Source organism: Lactuca serriola, chromosome 8 (genome assembly GCF_051521515.1).
Source record: "Lactuca serriola cultivar US96UC23 chromosome 8, Lser_US96UC23_V15, whole genome shotgun sequence".
Classification (NCBI taxonomy): Eukaryota; Viridiplantae; Streptophyta; class Magnoliopsida; order Asterales; family Asteraceae; genus Lactuca; species Lactuca serriola.
Window position 1 is genome coordinate 99,348,475 of NC_136415.1, and position 17,769 is coordinate 99,366,243.

At 36.4% G+C, this 17,769-nt stretch overlaps 1 protein-coding gene across 1 annotated transcript; it reads left to right on the forward strand.

Moving 5' to 3' along the window:
• Positions 1-9,332: 9,332 nt before the first annotated feature.
• On the forward strand, positions 9,333-13,724 carry CNGC17 (cyclic nucleotide-gated channel 17). The gene is made up of 7 exons (XM_079018188.1): positions 9,333-9,858; positions 10,157-10,733; positions 10,817-11,029; positions 11,133-11,428; positions 11,935-12,046; positions 12,384-12,620; positions 12,734-13,724. Exons 1-7 carry the CDS (start codon positions 9,830-9,832, stop codon positions 13,454-13,456), a joined length of 2,187 nt encoding a protein of 728 aa, XP_078874314.1. The 5' UTR covers positions 9,333-9,829; the 3' UTR covers positions 13,457-13,724.
• Positions 13,725-17,769: the final 4,045 nt, after the last annotated feature.

The window sequence follows — 17,769 nt, forward strand, 5'->3', positions numbered from 1 at the left end:
CTTGCGAATTCTTATGTGAAGGAAATTGTGAGGCTTCACGGTGTCCCATTAACGATTGTGTCAGATCGTGACAACCGTTTCACCTCAAGGTTTTGGAAAAGTCTACAAGAGGAAATGGGTACCAAGTTGTGTTTAAGTACAACTTACCATCCACAAACTGATGGTCAGAGCGAAAGAACGATACAAACACTTGAAGATATGCTGAGAGCATGTACCTTGGAATTCCTAGGTAACTAGGATGAACATTTACCTTTGGTAGAATTTTCCTACAATAATAGTTTCCACTCGAGCATAAAGATGGCACCTTATCAAGCTTTGTATGGACAGAAGTGTCGTACGTCGTCTTGTTGGCTTGAGGCTGGGGAAAAGCAGTTTATGGGGCCCGAGATGGTCCATCAAACCGCTGAAAAGTTGAAAATAATTAGAGAAAGAATGTTAGCAGCTCAGGATCGTCAAAAGAGCTATGCTGACAAGAAGCGAAGACTGATGACTTTTGAGGTTGGATATTCGGTTTTGCTTAAATTCTCACCGTGGAAGGGACTTATAAGATTTGGTAAAAGGGGAAAGTTGAGTCCAAGGTTTATTGGACCGTTTAAAGTTCTTCAGAGAATTGGGAACCAAGCTTACAAGCATGAATTACCCGAAGAACTGAATGGAATTCATAACACTTTCCATGTGTGTTATTTGAGGAAGTTCACGGGAGAAGTTCCTGATATAATTCCAATTTCTGAATTAAGAATTGATGAAAACAAGAGGTTAATTGAAGAACCAGAGGTAATTGTTGACCGAAAGACTAAGAAGCTTCGACGCAAGATGGTCGAATTACTGCTTGTCTGTTGGAAACATTCGAATGGGCCAAATCTCACTTGGGAAACGGAGAGTGACATGTTGAGTCGCTATCCGCATTCGTTTGCTGATGTGTGATTCCGAAGACGGAATCATCCTAAGGGGGAGAGAATTGTAACGCCCGCGTTTCCAGGCTAGGCATTATCATTGATGTAATAGTCTAGGTTAACCCTTGTAACTCTTTTTGGAGTATTAATGATGAAATATTTGAGTATTATGTGAATTATGTGTTTATTTTCTTAATTATTATAATTTAATGAATTAAGAATAAAATAAGCGTCAAATTTAAAGTGTGAGATAAGCCCGATATCTTCGCATAAAGATGTAGTGGTCGAAACAAGGATTCTGAAGATATAAAGAATGCCGAAATCCGAGTTATAACGAAGAAGTTATGACCTGTCGAAGTTTCGCGACAGAACCGGCAACGCTGAATGACGTAAAAAGTGAAATTTACGTTAGAGCGATATTTAGCCTTAGTGATCTAAACGAAAGTCGTATAGTTCGTTAAACCGAGAGTGTGCATAAAAATAACGCCCAAATCTGACTTCGTATGAGGAAGTTATGATTTTTCGAAGTTTCGACTTAGCAGTATGCAGCCCGAATACTCGATTTGAGATCGAGCGGTTTTTAGCCGAAACAATCTAAATGAGAATTGAATATCTCGTTAATTGTAGTGAAACAATGAAAAGATAGGCGAAAACGGACGTCGGATTAAGAAGTTATGATTTTATAACAGAGTTTTCCTGTCCCGGCCTACTAAAAATAAATAATAAAAATAAATTCAAAATTAGCCGACGGAGTCTAAACGAAAGTTGTAGAGCGTAGTCTCACTTACGCGTGGATATAAAGAACGTCGAAAACGGAGTTCGTATGACGAAGATATGAATTTTTGAAGTTTATTAAATATTTTCGATATTTAATTTAAATATAAAATACCGATATTATCCGAAGTGGGGGAGTCAGCGACCCTATCCTCATTACGTCCAGCGTAATTTCATATTACGCCCAGCGTAAATCAAAGTTCCAGCCCCTTATAAAAGGATGTCGAGGGCAGCTGATCCTTTTGCTCATTTCTTCCCTTTCTCTCGTGTTTTTGCATCGTTTTTCGTGCAAGAATTATCCCAAAACCCCGGTATCATTCCCGATCCCCGAAGCAAGTCACGAGGCCCCGAAGATCCCGAGAAGTGCAATTCCCGAGCCGAAGCTCTGCCCGCGAGGAGTCCGGTTTTTGTGAAGATCTTCCAGATCTGCCGAAGAATACTATTTCTACAAGCCGTAGTGATGTTCGATCATCTTCTGATCAAGTGAATGTGTGGTTACTTTCTTCTAATGCATAATTATGAAGTATTTTTATATAAAATACGTGTTATGTGTATATTTTGTTGTTATATGTGTGAATGTATATTCACTTTCTTCTATCTCATGGATCTGATTTATTCTCTATGAAATACGTGTTATGTGTGTGTGCCTCATCTGTTATGTGGAATATGTATTGATTGAACATGCTATACTGGTTTTAAACTATGTATATAAATATATATTTTTATCTACTAATATGTTGGGTAGAACATGAGTAGATAGTTGATGTGTGATAAATGGATGAGAGGCCTTGATGTTGTTTTTGATTTAGTCATCTAGCACCACAGACTTTTCTAGACAGTCCTGTGGAACGCTAGCAGGCTCGCCACCTGTAGGTGTTAATGAACTTGGGTGTTCATTCGCTGTACTCCATCCCCCTCATGGTTGCCTTATTTGACTTATATTGCTGAGGAACCCCCGAAGCATGTGTTGTCGCCCCGAAAAAATATTCTTAGACTAGGTCCCTTATGTTAGTTGTCTTAGGGACGTAAAGTGAGAATAACGGGAATGCGTATTTGGGTTATTGTTGGTTGGTGGAATTAAATATAATTATTTATTGTGGGTTGAAAACCCTATATGCTCACCAGGCTCCCAAGCCTGACCCACTCAGTTTCTTTGTATTATAGGTAGTGGCGCCAGAGCATAAGTTGGATGATTTGTCAAGTTATTTTTGGATTATAGACCTGTTGTTGTAAATAACTATTGTAAGTTCTGTATTGAAATGTTTATGCTTTTGGTCTGTTTATCGGAACATGACATCTCGAGTATTGTAATATAATGAAGAATACATTTCTTTAAGAAATGCTTTGGTAAATCTTATTTTATCATATTTTGTTTTGGGAACGAATTCTGCAACTCTTTAAATCAAAGGATTACTCTGAAATCATTTTAAAAGCAAAAATGAAACCCCTCCCTTAGCTTGGTTTTGGCATTTAAGAGCTTGCATGCACGTAAAGTTTGCAACTTTACGTGGAAACCATGCCCTTGGAGGCTAGATCTGCAATTTGGAGTTTTGGGGTAGCTTAAAAATGTCTGAACACAAAAAGGACTGAAGGGACTCGACGAGTCCCTTAGCCAAATCGATGAGTCGGGTAGGGTTTACTCGTTTTTGGGATTCTAAACGATTTCGGTAAAGGATTAGAGTTTTCAGCCTATATAAATTTTCGGTCTTCTGGACATTAAGGAACTCGACAAGTTACTCTGGTAACTCGGCGAGTTGAAGAGTTACTCAGGTAGCTCGGCGAGTTGCTGGATGCACTCGACGAGTTGAGGTCAACAGGAACCGTTAAACTTGACTGTTGACCTTGACTTTGACTAGGGTTGACTTTGAGGGATTTATGGTACTCAGGGATTTGACGAGTTATTCACAAGATGGTTATAGGCACTTGAGTTGGATTTGTGCGTTGGGACTTATCCGATCTTAGCAGTTCAACATTCTTGAGAGGTGAGTCTTCTCACCATACCAATAGGTCGAAGGCACCAAGGATGACCCATTTTATGATATGTGGTACACTAGCTGAAGTTATATTATGAGACATGATAGTTGGTTATGTGCTAGGAAGTATGCTAGTTGTATATGTGGTACGCTTGTATGGAAGACCATGGGAGAGCCCATGACACTTGGATGTAAAACTATGTGGAGAGCCCATGGCTTTTTTACTAATGACAATGGGAGAGCCCATGGAACTCGGATGTAAGACCATGTGGAGAGCCCATGGCTTTCCTATTAAAGACCATGGGAGAGCTCATGACACTTAGGTGTAAGACTAGTGGGGAGCCCATGACATCCTGGAGTAAGACCCTAGGGACGAGCCCACGACTAGGCCTGGCAATCGTGTCGTGTTCGGGTTGGTGTGTCGTGGGTTGGTGGGTTAGCGGTTCAAAATATGCCAACCCAAACACGACCCATTTAAATATACAGGTCACGGGTTGGCGAGTTTGGAACATAAACCCATATATGACCCGCCAACCCATTTATTTATATGGGTTTACAGGTTGGCGGGTTCGTGGGTCCAAATTTTAGACATTTAAGTCTTAAAAATCCAAATGAAAATTAAAAACATTCATAGAAACATGTTACAGACTTAGCCTTATAGTTCACGACTTATGACCTTTGACCATCCACCACGAGTCAAAATGTCAAAACAGTCAAATGGTCTATGAATCAATGATATATATTATATAATACTTATTAAATATTAATACTTGATACATAAATACATTTAAAAATAAAATAATTTTTTTTATTAAGAATATAAACGGGTTGGCAGGTCAACCCGTTTATTTTTTGAGAAACCTATATATGAGCCGTTTAATAAACGGGTTGGCAGGTTGGCGGGTTGAAAACTCAACCCGAACCCATTTATTTCATGTCGTGTCGCGGGTCATGTAGAGAATTGCCAGCCCTACCCACGACATCCCTATATGTTGTATGCATGACTTATGTGGTTTATGTAGATTTTATAGCTAATATGATTATGTGATTATGTGGGTAGTGTGGGGTATGCTCGGGGAACTCACTAAGCATTAGCTTACAATTTGTTGATTGTTTTAGGTACTTCTGAGCCTAAGGGCAAAGACAAGGGTTGATGGCGCGACATGCACTCTCATAGACGTTTTTCTTTTGGGTTGAAATAAAGTTTGTTGATGTATAAATTTGAAAACAATTGTTCTTGAGATTTTATGGATACTTAGAAATGTTTTGATAATTTAAAAATGAAAAATTTTCTTTTGAAAATTTGGGTCGTTACATTATGGTTATGGTTGTGGTTTAAGTGGTGATGGTAGTTGTCACACCCCAAAACCGGAACGACAGAAACGTTTGGGGGCGGAGGACGTCATGTACAGTATCAACATAGTAGTAAACAAGCAACAACATCACCCATTGCATTAATAATATAATTTAATACAAGTGTGTTCTATGAAGTTTATAAGACACCAAAAATATAAATCAAAATAAGAGATGAGTCTTGAACGAGCTCCATCTTCTCAAAACCTAGCATCGGTACCTGTCTACTGATGACCTGAGAATACAAGTTATTTTGAAAGAGTTTATCAGCTTTAAAGCTGGTGAGTTCATAAGCATTTTAGTGTCATTGTTTGTATGAAAATGTTTGTAAGTATTTGATGTATAAGTTTGTAGGTGTTTGTAGTAAATGTTTGTATCTCCTAGAAAATTCTATACTTTCTACTAAACGTAGCCTTCTACCAAGGCATCAAATGTTTTGTATGTTTGTTTCTTGTAAGAGTGTGTGTTTTCCCAAGTGTGACTATCATTAACCAAAAATATAGTTTTACATTACCATTTATGTGAGAAGATCACAATGTGAATGCAATGGGGAAATAATAAAGTATTGTAGTGTTGTATTATAGTAACTACTGCTGTACCAACTACCTCGAACCAAAGTTATTTAAGGTATAATGTGATATGATTGTACCATACTATCGACTAATAACACGACGATGAAATACGTCGGAAGAAATGACATTTGGCACTCGTAGACTTGCAAGTCTCACTGTAGCGAACAACAAGGTGTAGGATAGTCAACCCAGTATAGATTTATACACAAATTCACGCACTCCCTCCAGGAGACTCTGGATACAAAACGAGCCATGGCAATGATGCCATGCCCCGAAATAATGGTTCACATCTATGTTATAGTATTCTTGTATATGTATTGTATGTACTAGTGTAATGTATGTTCTCTCTGTCTAGTATGTAGTGTGTTCTCTTTGTTTCTCATCATAGTATGTTCTCTTGTATAGTGTATAGTATGTATCGTTTCTCATTATAGTATGTTCTCTTAGTTTCTCATAATAGTATGTTCTCTTAGTTTCTCATAGTAGTATGTTCTCTTAGTTTCTCATAATAGCATGTATTGACTCATGTATGAACTGACTCTTTGTATGTTTCATTGTACTAGAGTCTAGAAGTAATGAGTGGTGTCTTCCTAAACTATACCTATTATAGTTTACTAGTAGAGTTGTTTGTATAACTGAGTGTATTGAACTGAGATAAAAGCTTTTATGTCTATACATATATACATAATATATAACTAAGGATCAAATGACACTCAGACAAACAACAGGGTACTCTAAGTCCACAACCAAACAAGGAACATGAAATAAAGTGTGTTATCAGTCCTAAGTCCTTCCAACCTTACTTATATAACTATACATGCATTAGACATGGTTTTAACAATATATAAGTTTAAAAGAGTCAAAGGAAAAGGTTTGTCATGTAAGAACAAGTTTGATAAAGAGTTTAACATGTAAAAGAGTTTGATAAACATTTTGAAGTAGTTGTTTGACAAAACAGCTAAAAGTACAGCAAATCCATTTGTTTGATAGTAATTAATCACATGTGATTGATATAATAACTATAATGTTTCCACTTGTATCCCCCCCCCCCCATAAAAGCATTTAAAATCACTTAAAAGATATATTAAGGGGTATGAACTCACCTGTAGTGAGTGGTACGAAAGTATGTTTGAAAAAAGGATGTAGAGTGTCAGGTGAAACCTTGAGCACACAAAGATCCTAATAAACATATAATGACATGTATGTGTATTTGATTAGTGTATAAACAACTAATTATCAGGGATAACACCCTAATAGACTAGGAAACTCTTATATTGAAGGGATACAATCACATATGATTGCATAACTAGGGTGTATGGCCACCCTATTAAGTTTACGGTCCAAAGAGGCATGACCAAAAGGGAGTTCACAGTCCAAGTGTTCACGGTCCTTGGAGTTTACGGGTCTTGGGTTCACGGTCTAATGACCTTACGGTCATGGAGTTCACGGTCTAATGACCTTATGGTCATGGAGTTCACGGTCTAAGGAGATTCAACCGCAAACTCACCAAATCTTTCACAAATGATGGTTTTCAAGGGCTTCAATCAAAGGCATCAGATTCTAGGGACCATGCTTAGCCTTAGGAAGGGTAAAGGCTATAAGAACACCCTTTATAAGGGTTTATGGTCTATGAAGATTCATAGAACCGTAAACTCTTTTGTCCACATGAAGAGTGATGATCTTAAGTCCAAAATGAAGGATCCTAACTAGATAAATGTAAAGGAGGATGATACTTACGGTTTTGAAGGCAAGGAAGGTGTTTTCAATCCAAAACACAACCGTGTTCTTGAGAAACTTTGATGATCTAGATAAAAGATGAAATCCTTGGATGAATCAAGAGTGAAACATGGATTTAGGAAGGATCTAACACACAAAGAAAGAATCACTTACTTGTTCTTGAAGATTTGGAAGCAAAAGTTTATGATCATTGGGAGAGAAATCAAGTTCTAGGCTTGGAATTGTAAAATTGATTGAAAAATGACTAAGTGTCATATATATAACATGGAGTTTACTGTCACCATGACCGTAAGTTCTAAAGTCCTAACCATAAACTCCTTTTGAGGAGGTTTACGGTTTGCTAGATGGTTTGGAACTTTAACTGACAAATCCAAACACTGATTCCTTTGATGTACTAAGCTCAGAATGCTCAAACAGACTCTAAACAGTGCTAAAAGTTAGCAAAAACGAGTTTGACTTTGATTGAAATGAATGGTTTGTACAAGATAGAAATTTCAGGTTGTCATAGTAGTTGACTACTTGTAAATTAACGGTAGTGATTAGGTCTAATTAAAAGATAATAAACAAAAAGGCTTAGGGGCTATTTGGTAGCATCTAGATGATTCATATCTGGATGATAAAAATTGATGTTTGTTTAGGCATCTGAATCCCTACATCTTAATGCCATTTTAACCCTCTAAACTAATTTTTACATACAAATTAAACATCATAAAATATCCAAATTAAACATTAGACATCATATAAACATCCAAATTTGTTATATATGGATCCTTATATCATAATATAACAAATTTATAACAATATCTCACAAAATTTTCCAAAAAAAAGAGGATCATTGTGGCTGTTTTTGACATCCTCTCGGTATTAACCTGTAGTGACATCAAATCCCCAAATACTTCACCATTTATTGCAATGTACTCTCACAATACTTGCTCCCCTTACAAACGCCAACAATGGAAGATTGGGTAAAGAGAATATCAACCCATATCATAAACTTCATACAACAACTCAACGGAATTATGAAGAACAACAAGAACAGAACACAAAAATCAATTTCATACAAACCACAAAAAATAAGGCAACAAGAACACAATCAAAGCACCAATTTCATCCAAAATCGAACAGCAAGAACATGATACAAACATTAATTTCGAGCAAAAAAACAATTATAAAAAACTTACCAGATAAGATAAGAGGGAGGAGGCGAGGAAGGAGATGACGAAGGCGGAATGGAGCAGCGCTGCTGGAGGGTGGCAGGAGGAGGCGACGATGAAGTCGGAGGCTGGCAAGACTGCCAACGCCTGAGGCTGGCATGGGGAAGTGGTCTATGCCTGAGAAAAGGGAGAATGATGGAGGAGGGTTCGATGCGTAGCGGGGGAGAAAGAACAAAAGAGGCAGACGTGTTATGTTAGGGCAAGGGTATTAGAAGTTTTTTTTTACTCCTTCTGACCTCTTTACGATCCATACCATTTTTTAAAAGAGCTTCAACCAAACATTGATCCAGAGCTAACCTCTTAATGAAATTATTAAAAGGAAAAACAAACAGCCCCTTACATAATCACCAACTGTTCAATTTAACTTTGTTCAATTTAACTTTTTTCTAACACTTTTGGAACTTTATTTTGCTGCGTATTAAAAAATTTCTAGATCCCTCTAACTGGACCTGTATCACTCACAAGAAAAACAAGTTAGAACTATTTTGAGTTTGGCCACGAAAAATAAGATCCAATGATCAAATGAACATGAAATGATTAATATATTACAAATGGTTTATTCTAATCATAGTCTTTGTTGAAAAATTGAGTGTTCACATTAATTAATTAGACATAAATAAGACATTACTAATACAATGATATAAAATTGTAAACATTACAAATTGAAGAATTATTAAATCAGAAAATTCCCTTAACTTATAGTGTCGTGACTCGTGGGTCAACAACGATGACTGGGCCCACTGTTCACTTGCTACCACACTGGTTTACTCGTGATTCAGACACCATTTTCGAAATCTTTATTCTTTAATGCTCTTTCACCTTTCTACTTTACCTTTCCCACAAATCACACTGCTTCTTGTGTCAAATTATCGGTAAGAATTCGTTATTTGCTTTCTTTAATCACATCGGATTATACCCTTTTAACATTCCTAGAATGTGTCTTTAACAACCGATTATTCTTAAATTCCTACCATATTTTACGATTTCCGGAAACAAATCCATTACCCATCTCACTCAATAATTGCTCGCTCATCGATCGTCACTTTCACTCTTTCCCCGTTTCTGAAGTTTCCCCAAAACCAATGAAGATTTACCTACAATACATACAGTGATTCGATTAGGGTTTTTCCCCTTTTTTTCAATATTTTTTTTTTCTGCTGGTTGTTGGTATTTCTAGAGCTTCGTTGCTTCTTCTTCTGTTTCAACGATGATCTTCGTTTCTGTATGAGTATGTATTTATCATTTTTCAATCGTCTGTGGTGACTCGTGACTGGCGGCTGACTATTAGTCTTAAATCTTGAGCTCAAGCTCCCATGGAGCTAAACAAGGAGAAGCTTGTCAGGTTGGTGCTTGATCTAATCCCTTCTTTTTCTTTTCTTCCCATATATTTGGAATTTCAATCCTATCAACGAGAAAACGAAGTTGGTTCTCTTCAGAATTCGATCTTCTGTTACAATTCTCGTTTAATTTACTCAGATTTACGAAACGAAAAGATGCATGAATCATGATACAACAAATCTGCTTTTTGTATGGTTTAACGTGGTGTTCATTGGTTGCCAGCCAAGTGTTTGTTTTTATGCCTAGCAACAAATAGATTCAAATAACTTCAATTAAAACCCGATTCATGATCATATTTGCAGGTTTTATGCTAATGGCAAGCAAAAGAACGATGTTATATGGGGAAAAACCGAGCCTTTACACCTTGAAAAATCATCTTCAGGGTACAATGGTCAATCCACCCTGCTAAAATTACCAGTCAGGGGAAAACTCAATGTCCCCACAAACCCTAAACATGGACCAACAACAACAACAACAACAAGCAACTTATTCCCTGAAGATCATGAGCCATGGCAGAAACGAATACTTGATCCTGGTAGTGAGATTGTATTACAATGGAACCGAATTTTCATAGTCTCATGCTTGTTGGCATTATTTATCGATCCATTATACTTTTATCTACCTGGAATAGTTGAAAATCAAGATTCTTGGTGTGTGAAAACAGATTTAAATCTCCGAATTGTTGTGACTGCTTTTCGGACATTAGCAGATTTGTTTTACATGTTGCATGTTGCAATTAAGTTTAGAACAGCTTATATTGCCCCTAGCTCACGTGTGTTTGGAAGGGGTGAACTTGTTATGGATCCTAAAAAGATTGCTAAAAGATATATTAGAACCGATTTCTTCATTGATCTAATTGCAACTCTTCCTCTTCCTCAGGTACTTTGTAACAAAATTATAACAAAATTGTAACAATTCTTTTTCTTTTTTACATTCTTGATGTGTTTTGTTATTTTGTGCAGATTGTTATATGGTTCATTATACCTGCAACAAGAAACTCAAAAGCCAATCACAATAACAATGCCCTTGCTTTGATTGTTCTTTTACAATATATTCCAAGATTATATTTAATCTTTCCTTTAAGTTCTGAGTTAGTCAAAGCAACTGGAGTTGTAACAAAAACAGCTTGGGCAGGAGCTGCATATAACTTAATGTTATACATGTTGGCTAGTCATGTATGTATAATAATTCTATATTTGTATATAGTATAATAGTATAATAGTATATACCCTTTTTTTTTTATAAATAATAACAATTTATTGATTTTCTCATAATTAGGTATTGGGGGCAGCATGGTATTTGTTATCGATTGATCGACACCTGTCATGTTGGAAATCTATTTGCAATGATGAAAAAGAATTATGTAAAGCTAGTTATCTTGATTGTAGCACAATCAATGATATTGAGAGAAAAAAATGGGCAGAAGTGACAAATGTTTTTAAGGGGTGTACAGGTGATGATGATTTGCCTTTTAAGTATGGAATATTCCAAAATGCAGTTCAGAAAAATGTGATTTCCTCAAGTATTTTTCATAAGTACTTCTATTGTTTGTGGTGGGGATTACAACAATTAAGGTATGTGTTTCTTTTAAGTTTATTTGATTGTTTATTTGGGTTAGATGCAAGAAACAACAATGTACTTTTGTTGATTTGTTTATTATTGCCTCCTACTTTTGTTATAATTGTGTGACTTTTTCAAAGTATAATGTGCTAATAAGAAAAAAAAAGTTAAAAGTACAATGTTATTAGGTGGCTACTTCTTAGAATTGAATCAAATGATTGAAAAACAAATCGAATGATTACAAGATAGTCTCCTAGCTATCGAGAGGCTAGATCTCTCCCTTAGTTTCACTCATAACAGGGAAAGACTTTTTTGCCCCTCACTAACATAAAGGATAATAGTTCTTCTTAATTCTCTCTTCTTCTAGTTCTAGCATAAATAAACTTGATTGGAGGTCTACCAATATGCTTAAGTATAATCTTGGAAGTTTGACATTTTGAAATTGAAACCATTCTTTAGATGTGGGGTATAATAGTAATAACTAATTATTTGGTGCATCTGATTTTATGTTGTTTTCCAGTTCATATGGGCAAAACTTGTCAACAAGCACATTCATAGGGGAGACATCATTTGCAATACTCATTGCCATTGTTGGTCTTGTTTTGTTTGCACATTTGATTGGCAATATGCAGGTAAGTGGAAACAAATTATTACTTTTTTTAAGTCATGTAAATTTAGTAACCCTATCCCTCAAAGTTTACAAATTTTATGTATTCTTTCTCTTTAAGAAAAAAAAAATCATGCATTAATAAGTCCACATTCATACTACGTAATACTCCCTCCATAACTACAACAAATATTGTTTTTAGTATCCCCAAAAAAAATGCAAGATTCCCTTAATGGGTTATTTCTAAATCTCTTTTTTGGCATTTTAGTGATCATTACTAAAATTAAGTAACTTTAACAATAGTACGTTGCTATTTGTTTCATTTAGCTCTAATTCCATACGTGGTGTCGTGCGTTATGTAGACCTACTTGCAGTCATTAACAATGAGACTTGAGGAATGGAGACTCAGGCGAAGAGACACAGAGGAATGGATGAGGCATCGCCAGCTTCCAGAAGATTTGAGAAAACGTGTTCGACGATTTGTTCAATATAAATGGGTGGCGACCCGTGGAGTCCATGAAGATGTTATCCTTAACGGATTACCCGCGGATCTTCGTAGGGATATTCAACGCCACCTATGCCTAGACCTTGTTCGACGGGTATACTTCCCAAATCTTTAACTTCTTTTATGAAGGGTAAATATGACAATTTTGATGTTTAATAAGGGTATATACGAAATTCTCAGTACACTGCTATTATTTTGATATGGTAGGTCCCGTTTTTCTCACAAATGGATGACCAATTGCTCGATGCAATTTGCGAACGGCTCGTGTCCTCTTTAAGCACGGAAGGCGCGTACATAGTCCGCGAAGGCGACCCCGTGACCGAAATGTTTTTCATAATCCGGGGCCGCCTCGAAAGCTCGACAACGAATGGAGGTAGAACGGGGTTCTTCAATTCGATTATTATGCGACCGGGTGACTTTTGTGGTGAAGAGCTTCTCGCGTGGGCCCTACACCCGAAGTCAACGGTCAACTTACCATCGTCCACAAGAACCGTTAGATCACTCACGGAAGTCGAAGCGTTTGCGTTAAGAGCAGAAGATTTGAAATTTGTGGCTAATCAATTTAGAAGATTGCATAGTAAGAAGTTGCAACATACTTTTAGGCATTATTCGCATCATTGGCGGACTTGGGCGGCTTGTTTTATTCAGGCAGCGTGGAGGCGGTATAAGAGGAGGGTGATGGCGAAGAATTTGTTGACCATGGAGTCTTTTGTTGACCGCGATGAACAAGAGTGTGAGGATGAGGAAGAACATGAGGGTGAAGAAGAAGAAGAGGGTGGTGGTGGTGGTGATGTGGCGGGTGGTCAAGTAAAGTCAAACCTTGGGGTGACGATTTTGGCGTCAAGATTTGCGGCGAATACAAGAAGGGGGATGGCGAATAGGCTTAAGTTGCAGAAACCCGAAGAACCGGATTTTTCGGAAGTTAGTTAAAAGACAATGAATCACAAGTTTACATTGTTTTTGGTTGAAATCTTTTGAAGTTATATTGGCTAACAAGCTTTTAATAGAAGTTTGTAATATATGAGTATTGTTGTTGTAGCAAGTAGCAAGTGAAATGTAGAGGTGAAAGTGAGCCTTTTGGCTTCTTCACGGCTAGAAGTTTGTTTATACTAATGGAAAAATGTCTCTAGTCCACAAATATTTTGAAAATTGAAGTTAGAAACGATAATGTTGAATGTATATGTATATTTTAAACGTATAGGGGTAGTTTATGCAATTGCACATACACTCATGAACATCTACATGAACACATGTCTCACAATAGAGACAAAATAGAGAAACCACTTGTGTATTTATCTCCATCTCGGCCCATAAATCGTTCTAGAAATGATTTTAAATTCACACAAACAAACACACACCGTCTTGTCACCAAAAATCTAGATTTGTTTTTAGTTCCTGAACAAAATCAATTTCAAATTGACACACATGTACACATACAAAGAGAGTTAGATATTTGATGGAAAATAGGTTGTGTAATGGTAGGTTTTATGGTTAGGAGAGAGAGAGAGAGAGAGAGAGAGAGAGAGAGAGAGAGAGAGAGAGAGAGAGAGAGAGAGAGAGAGAGAGAGAGAGAGAGAGTTTTAGTAAAAAAGAATTTAAATAAAAGTTTTAAAACAAAATAAAAAGGGCAATAAACTCTTTCAATATTTCTCATGCACTAACCAAGCAAGAAAATAAAACCATAAGGACCAAAGGTGTATAGGTTTCAAACATTATCCTCATGGTGTTAAATAGGGATGAAAGTGGGTCCAAACCCGGACCGGATGGACCGACCCTGAAAAACCCGGAACCGGTTAACGGGATTTTGTAGAACCGGAAACCAGACCGGTATATAGGAACCGGTTCCGGTTCGGTTCCGGGTACGGTTCCGAGTAAAGTGGGTCTAGAACCGGAAAACCCGGAAACATCAAAGTGGGTGGGTTAGAACCGGATAAAGTGGGTTTAGAACCGGAAAACCCGGAAAAACCGGAATTTTTTGGTAATTACTTACTACTTAGTGGGTTGAACTTTGAATATTTTCATATTTATATCCCGACTTTGGGTGACTGTAACTCATTGAATATGAAACCAAAATTAACAAAATTATAGTCTAAAATCATGTACAAACTCTAAAATACACTCTGGAAAGAAGCGCATGTCAATCGACTTTAAACGAATGAGATTTTCATGTGTTAACATTTTCGCATAATACAAAGTACAAAAACAAATAGCTGAAAAGTTGAAAATTTTCATTTTTGATATCCCGACTTCGGAGGGCTGTAAATCATTGAATGTTTAACCAAAAATGACAAAATTATAGTCCAAACTCATGTACAAACTGTAAACTTTCACCGAATACAAAAAAAACTGAAAAACTAAAACTTCCAGCTTTGATATCTCGACTTTGGAGGACTGTAAATCAATGAATATAATACTAAAAATGGTAAATTTATAGTCTAAAATCATGTACAAACTCTAAAATACATGTTGGAAAAAACTGCATGTCAATCGGAGTTGAAACAGATGAGATATGCATCTTTTAAACGTTTCACAAAAACCGGTTCCGGCCCTAAAAGTGGTTCTGGTTTTTAGACCCGTTTTACCTGGACCCGATTGACCCAAACCCGGATTACTCGGAACCCAGATAAAGCCAATTTTTAAACCCGGAACCGGTTCTATATATTCCGGTTCTAACGGTTCCGATTCCGGTTCCGATCCGGTTTTCCGGTTCTAAATCTCATCCCTAGTGTTAAATATGTGGTAAACCACATGAAACAGTTTTGTCTAGACTAAAATGCACAAATGGTCCTTGTGGTTTGCTCAAAATTGCCACTTTGGTCCAAAAAAGTTTGCACTGACACCACAGGTCCAAAGTTTTCATTTTCTTGCGAGTTTGGTCCAATTTGCTTTGAACTTTTTCATAATGACGATTTTGCCCTTACATTTTCTTTTTTAGTTTTATATTTATTTAAATACTTTTATGTTTAAAAGAAAAATAAATTTTTTTTTGCTATTTTACTTTAATAATTTTTTTATAAAGAAATAAATAAATAAAATACTTTCTCTCTCTCTCTCTCTCTCTCTCTCTGGCTTCATATCATTACACCCTAATCTCAATTGCTCGTCACCACTAATTAGACACCATACCCCTGTTTTTCACCAGATCTTCATTGGAGATGAAGGAATCAGAGATAATCGTGATGAAGGCCACCGCCCACAACAATTCTTTTAAGATAATTTCCTTCTTCAAGTTTCTCTTTTTGAAACGGAAATTTCCGTAGTTCTTTCTGCCAACAAGAGTTGAAGAAGACGTAGTTTCTTTAAATGTTTGGAATTCGAGTTTTCGTTGGTCATAAATCTCTCTTGCCCCCACACAAGAAGCCACGACATGTCTCTCTTTTTTTTTTTTTTGAACCGTAGAGAACAATACATGGAATAAGGGGTCAAAAGGGGTCATCGATTAATCAGCCCCATAAAACAAAATCGAGTCACAGGAGAACAAAAACATATAAGAGATTTGCCATGGTCTTTCGATTTTTGATTAGAGCCACATATTGCTCTTCAAAAGAAGTTAGCCAAGCCCCTCAAAATGTATTTCATATATTTCATTAAAAAATCATCAGCTTACTGAACCAGAAAAAGAAAATAGGTTTAACACCAAACCAAAAATAAAAAACGAATTGATCTTTAGATTCAAAACAGAAGATGAAAACCATGTGATTTATCAATTCCAGAAATCAAAATTCCTGTATTGATCGGAAGGGGTAGCCCGATAAAGAAAATTGGACTTACCAAATCAGAGAAGGAGCAGTAGTCGGTACTGTTGATCGGAGGCTGGAGCGGAGATCGGAGATCGGAGAAGGGGCGCCGATATGGAGATGGTTTCCAGAGAAGTAAGAGAGAGAGAGATAGAAAGAGAGAGGTGGGGTGGGGTTTGGTGGATTATTAGCTGTATATTTATTTTTAATTTTTTTTTAATCTGAAAATCAGAAAAGCAAATAAGAAAAAAAAAGAAAATCATATTAGCAGGGGTAAATCCGTCATTTTGAAAAAGGACATAATAGATTGGACCAAAAACGCAACAAAGTGAAAGTTTTGGACCTTTGGTGCTAGTCCAAACTTTTTTAGACCAAAATGACAATTTTGAGCAAACCACAAGGACCATTTGTGCAGTTTAGTCTTTTGTCTATCGTTTATTCATTGCATCTTAAGTAAATTATATATGTGGTCCCTATGGTTTGCTCCAATATGCATATTTGGTCCAACATTTTAAAATTTTGATATGGCTGGTTGGATCATATAGTTTCCAAATCTTGCACCGGAGGTCCTTTGGCCGTTAACTCTAACAGCTTAGTTGTTACTTTTTAAAAAATGACTATTTTGCCTATGTTTTTTATTTTTATTTTGTCTTTTTGTCATTTTCTATTTTTCATTTAATTATTTTTAGATTATTCTCAACCAACCATCATGACATTCTGTTAGCATCACCACCACTTGAAACTACAATCAACCACCAACCATCACCCCGTCCTTTTCCCCGGTCTATGTCCCGTTTCTGATATTCTTTTTCGGTCATCTTCTTTAGCAAACACAGGGTGAGAAAATGAAACTTTTATGCATTGAATGGATTTGTTTGGTATTTTTTGATTAATTTGAGACGGTATTCCGAAACACTAGACACACCAACTATCACCCATCCCTCCCTACCATTTATCTTTTTCGACGAGATCTAGTAGTGCAAAGTATCAATAAAAACTCAACTAGAATTAAACCAAAGTTACACCAAGATTATTTTCACCGACATAATCACACCACAATCATACCACAATCATACCACAATTCAAACAAGAATCACACCATAATTCAAACCAAAATTAGAACAATAAAAGCTTCAATAAAGAAACAATTATGGAAGCAATATTCAATGATGTTATTAACATTTCTAATAAGATATTAGAGTTTCATGTATTGTTTCTGACTAGAGAACAAGATCAGAGTTGAGGCAAGAACAAAATAAAAAAATTTAAAACTTTAGGTTCCCGTAAGGATTATTTTATTGAGTTAATCAACAGGAGCAAGTTAAGTAGGTTTAGCAATCTCCACCATCATTGCCAATAAGTTTTGAAGCCTATAAAGAGAAAGAGGTGACCATAGGAGAAGAGGAGGCAGAGAGATAGAGTCACAGATAGGCATAGGCACGAGAGACCGAGCCACAAATATGTAGTATTGACAATGACAGCTGTAAAAGAGACAAAGTCATAGAG

Excerpts from the sequence above, each read along its gene's own strand:
- CNGC17 (XM_079018188.1), top strand. The coding sequence starts at position 9,830 with ATGGAGCTAAACAAGGAGAAGCTTGTCAG. Across the intron at positions 12,047-12,383 it reads ATTTGATTGGCAATATGCAG|ACCTACTTGCAGTCATTAAC; the intron begins GTAAGTGGAAAC and ends TGCGTTATGTAG. Across the intron at positions 12,621-12,733 it reads GCCTAGACCTTGTTCGACGG|GTCCCGTTTTTCTCACAAAT; the intron begins GTATACTTCCCA and ends TTGATATGGTAG.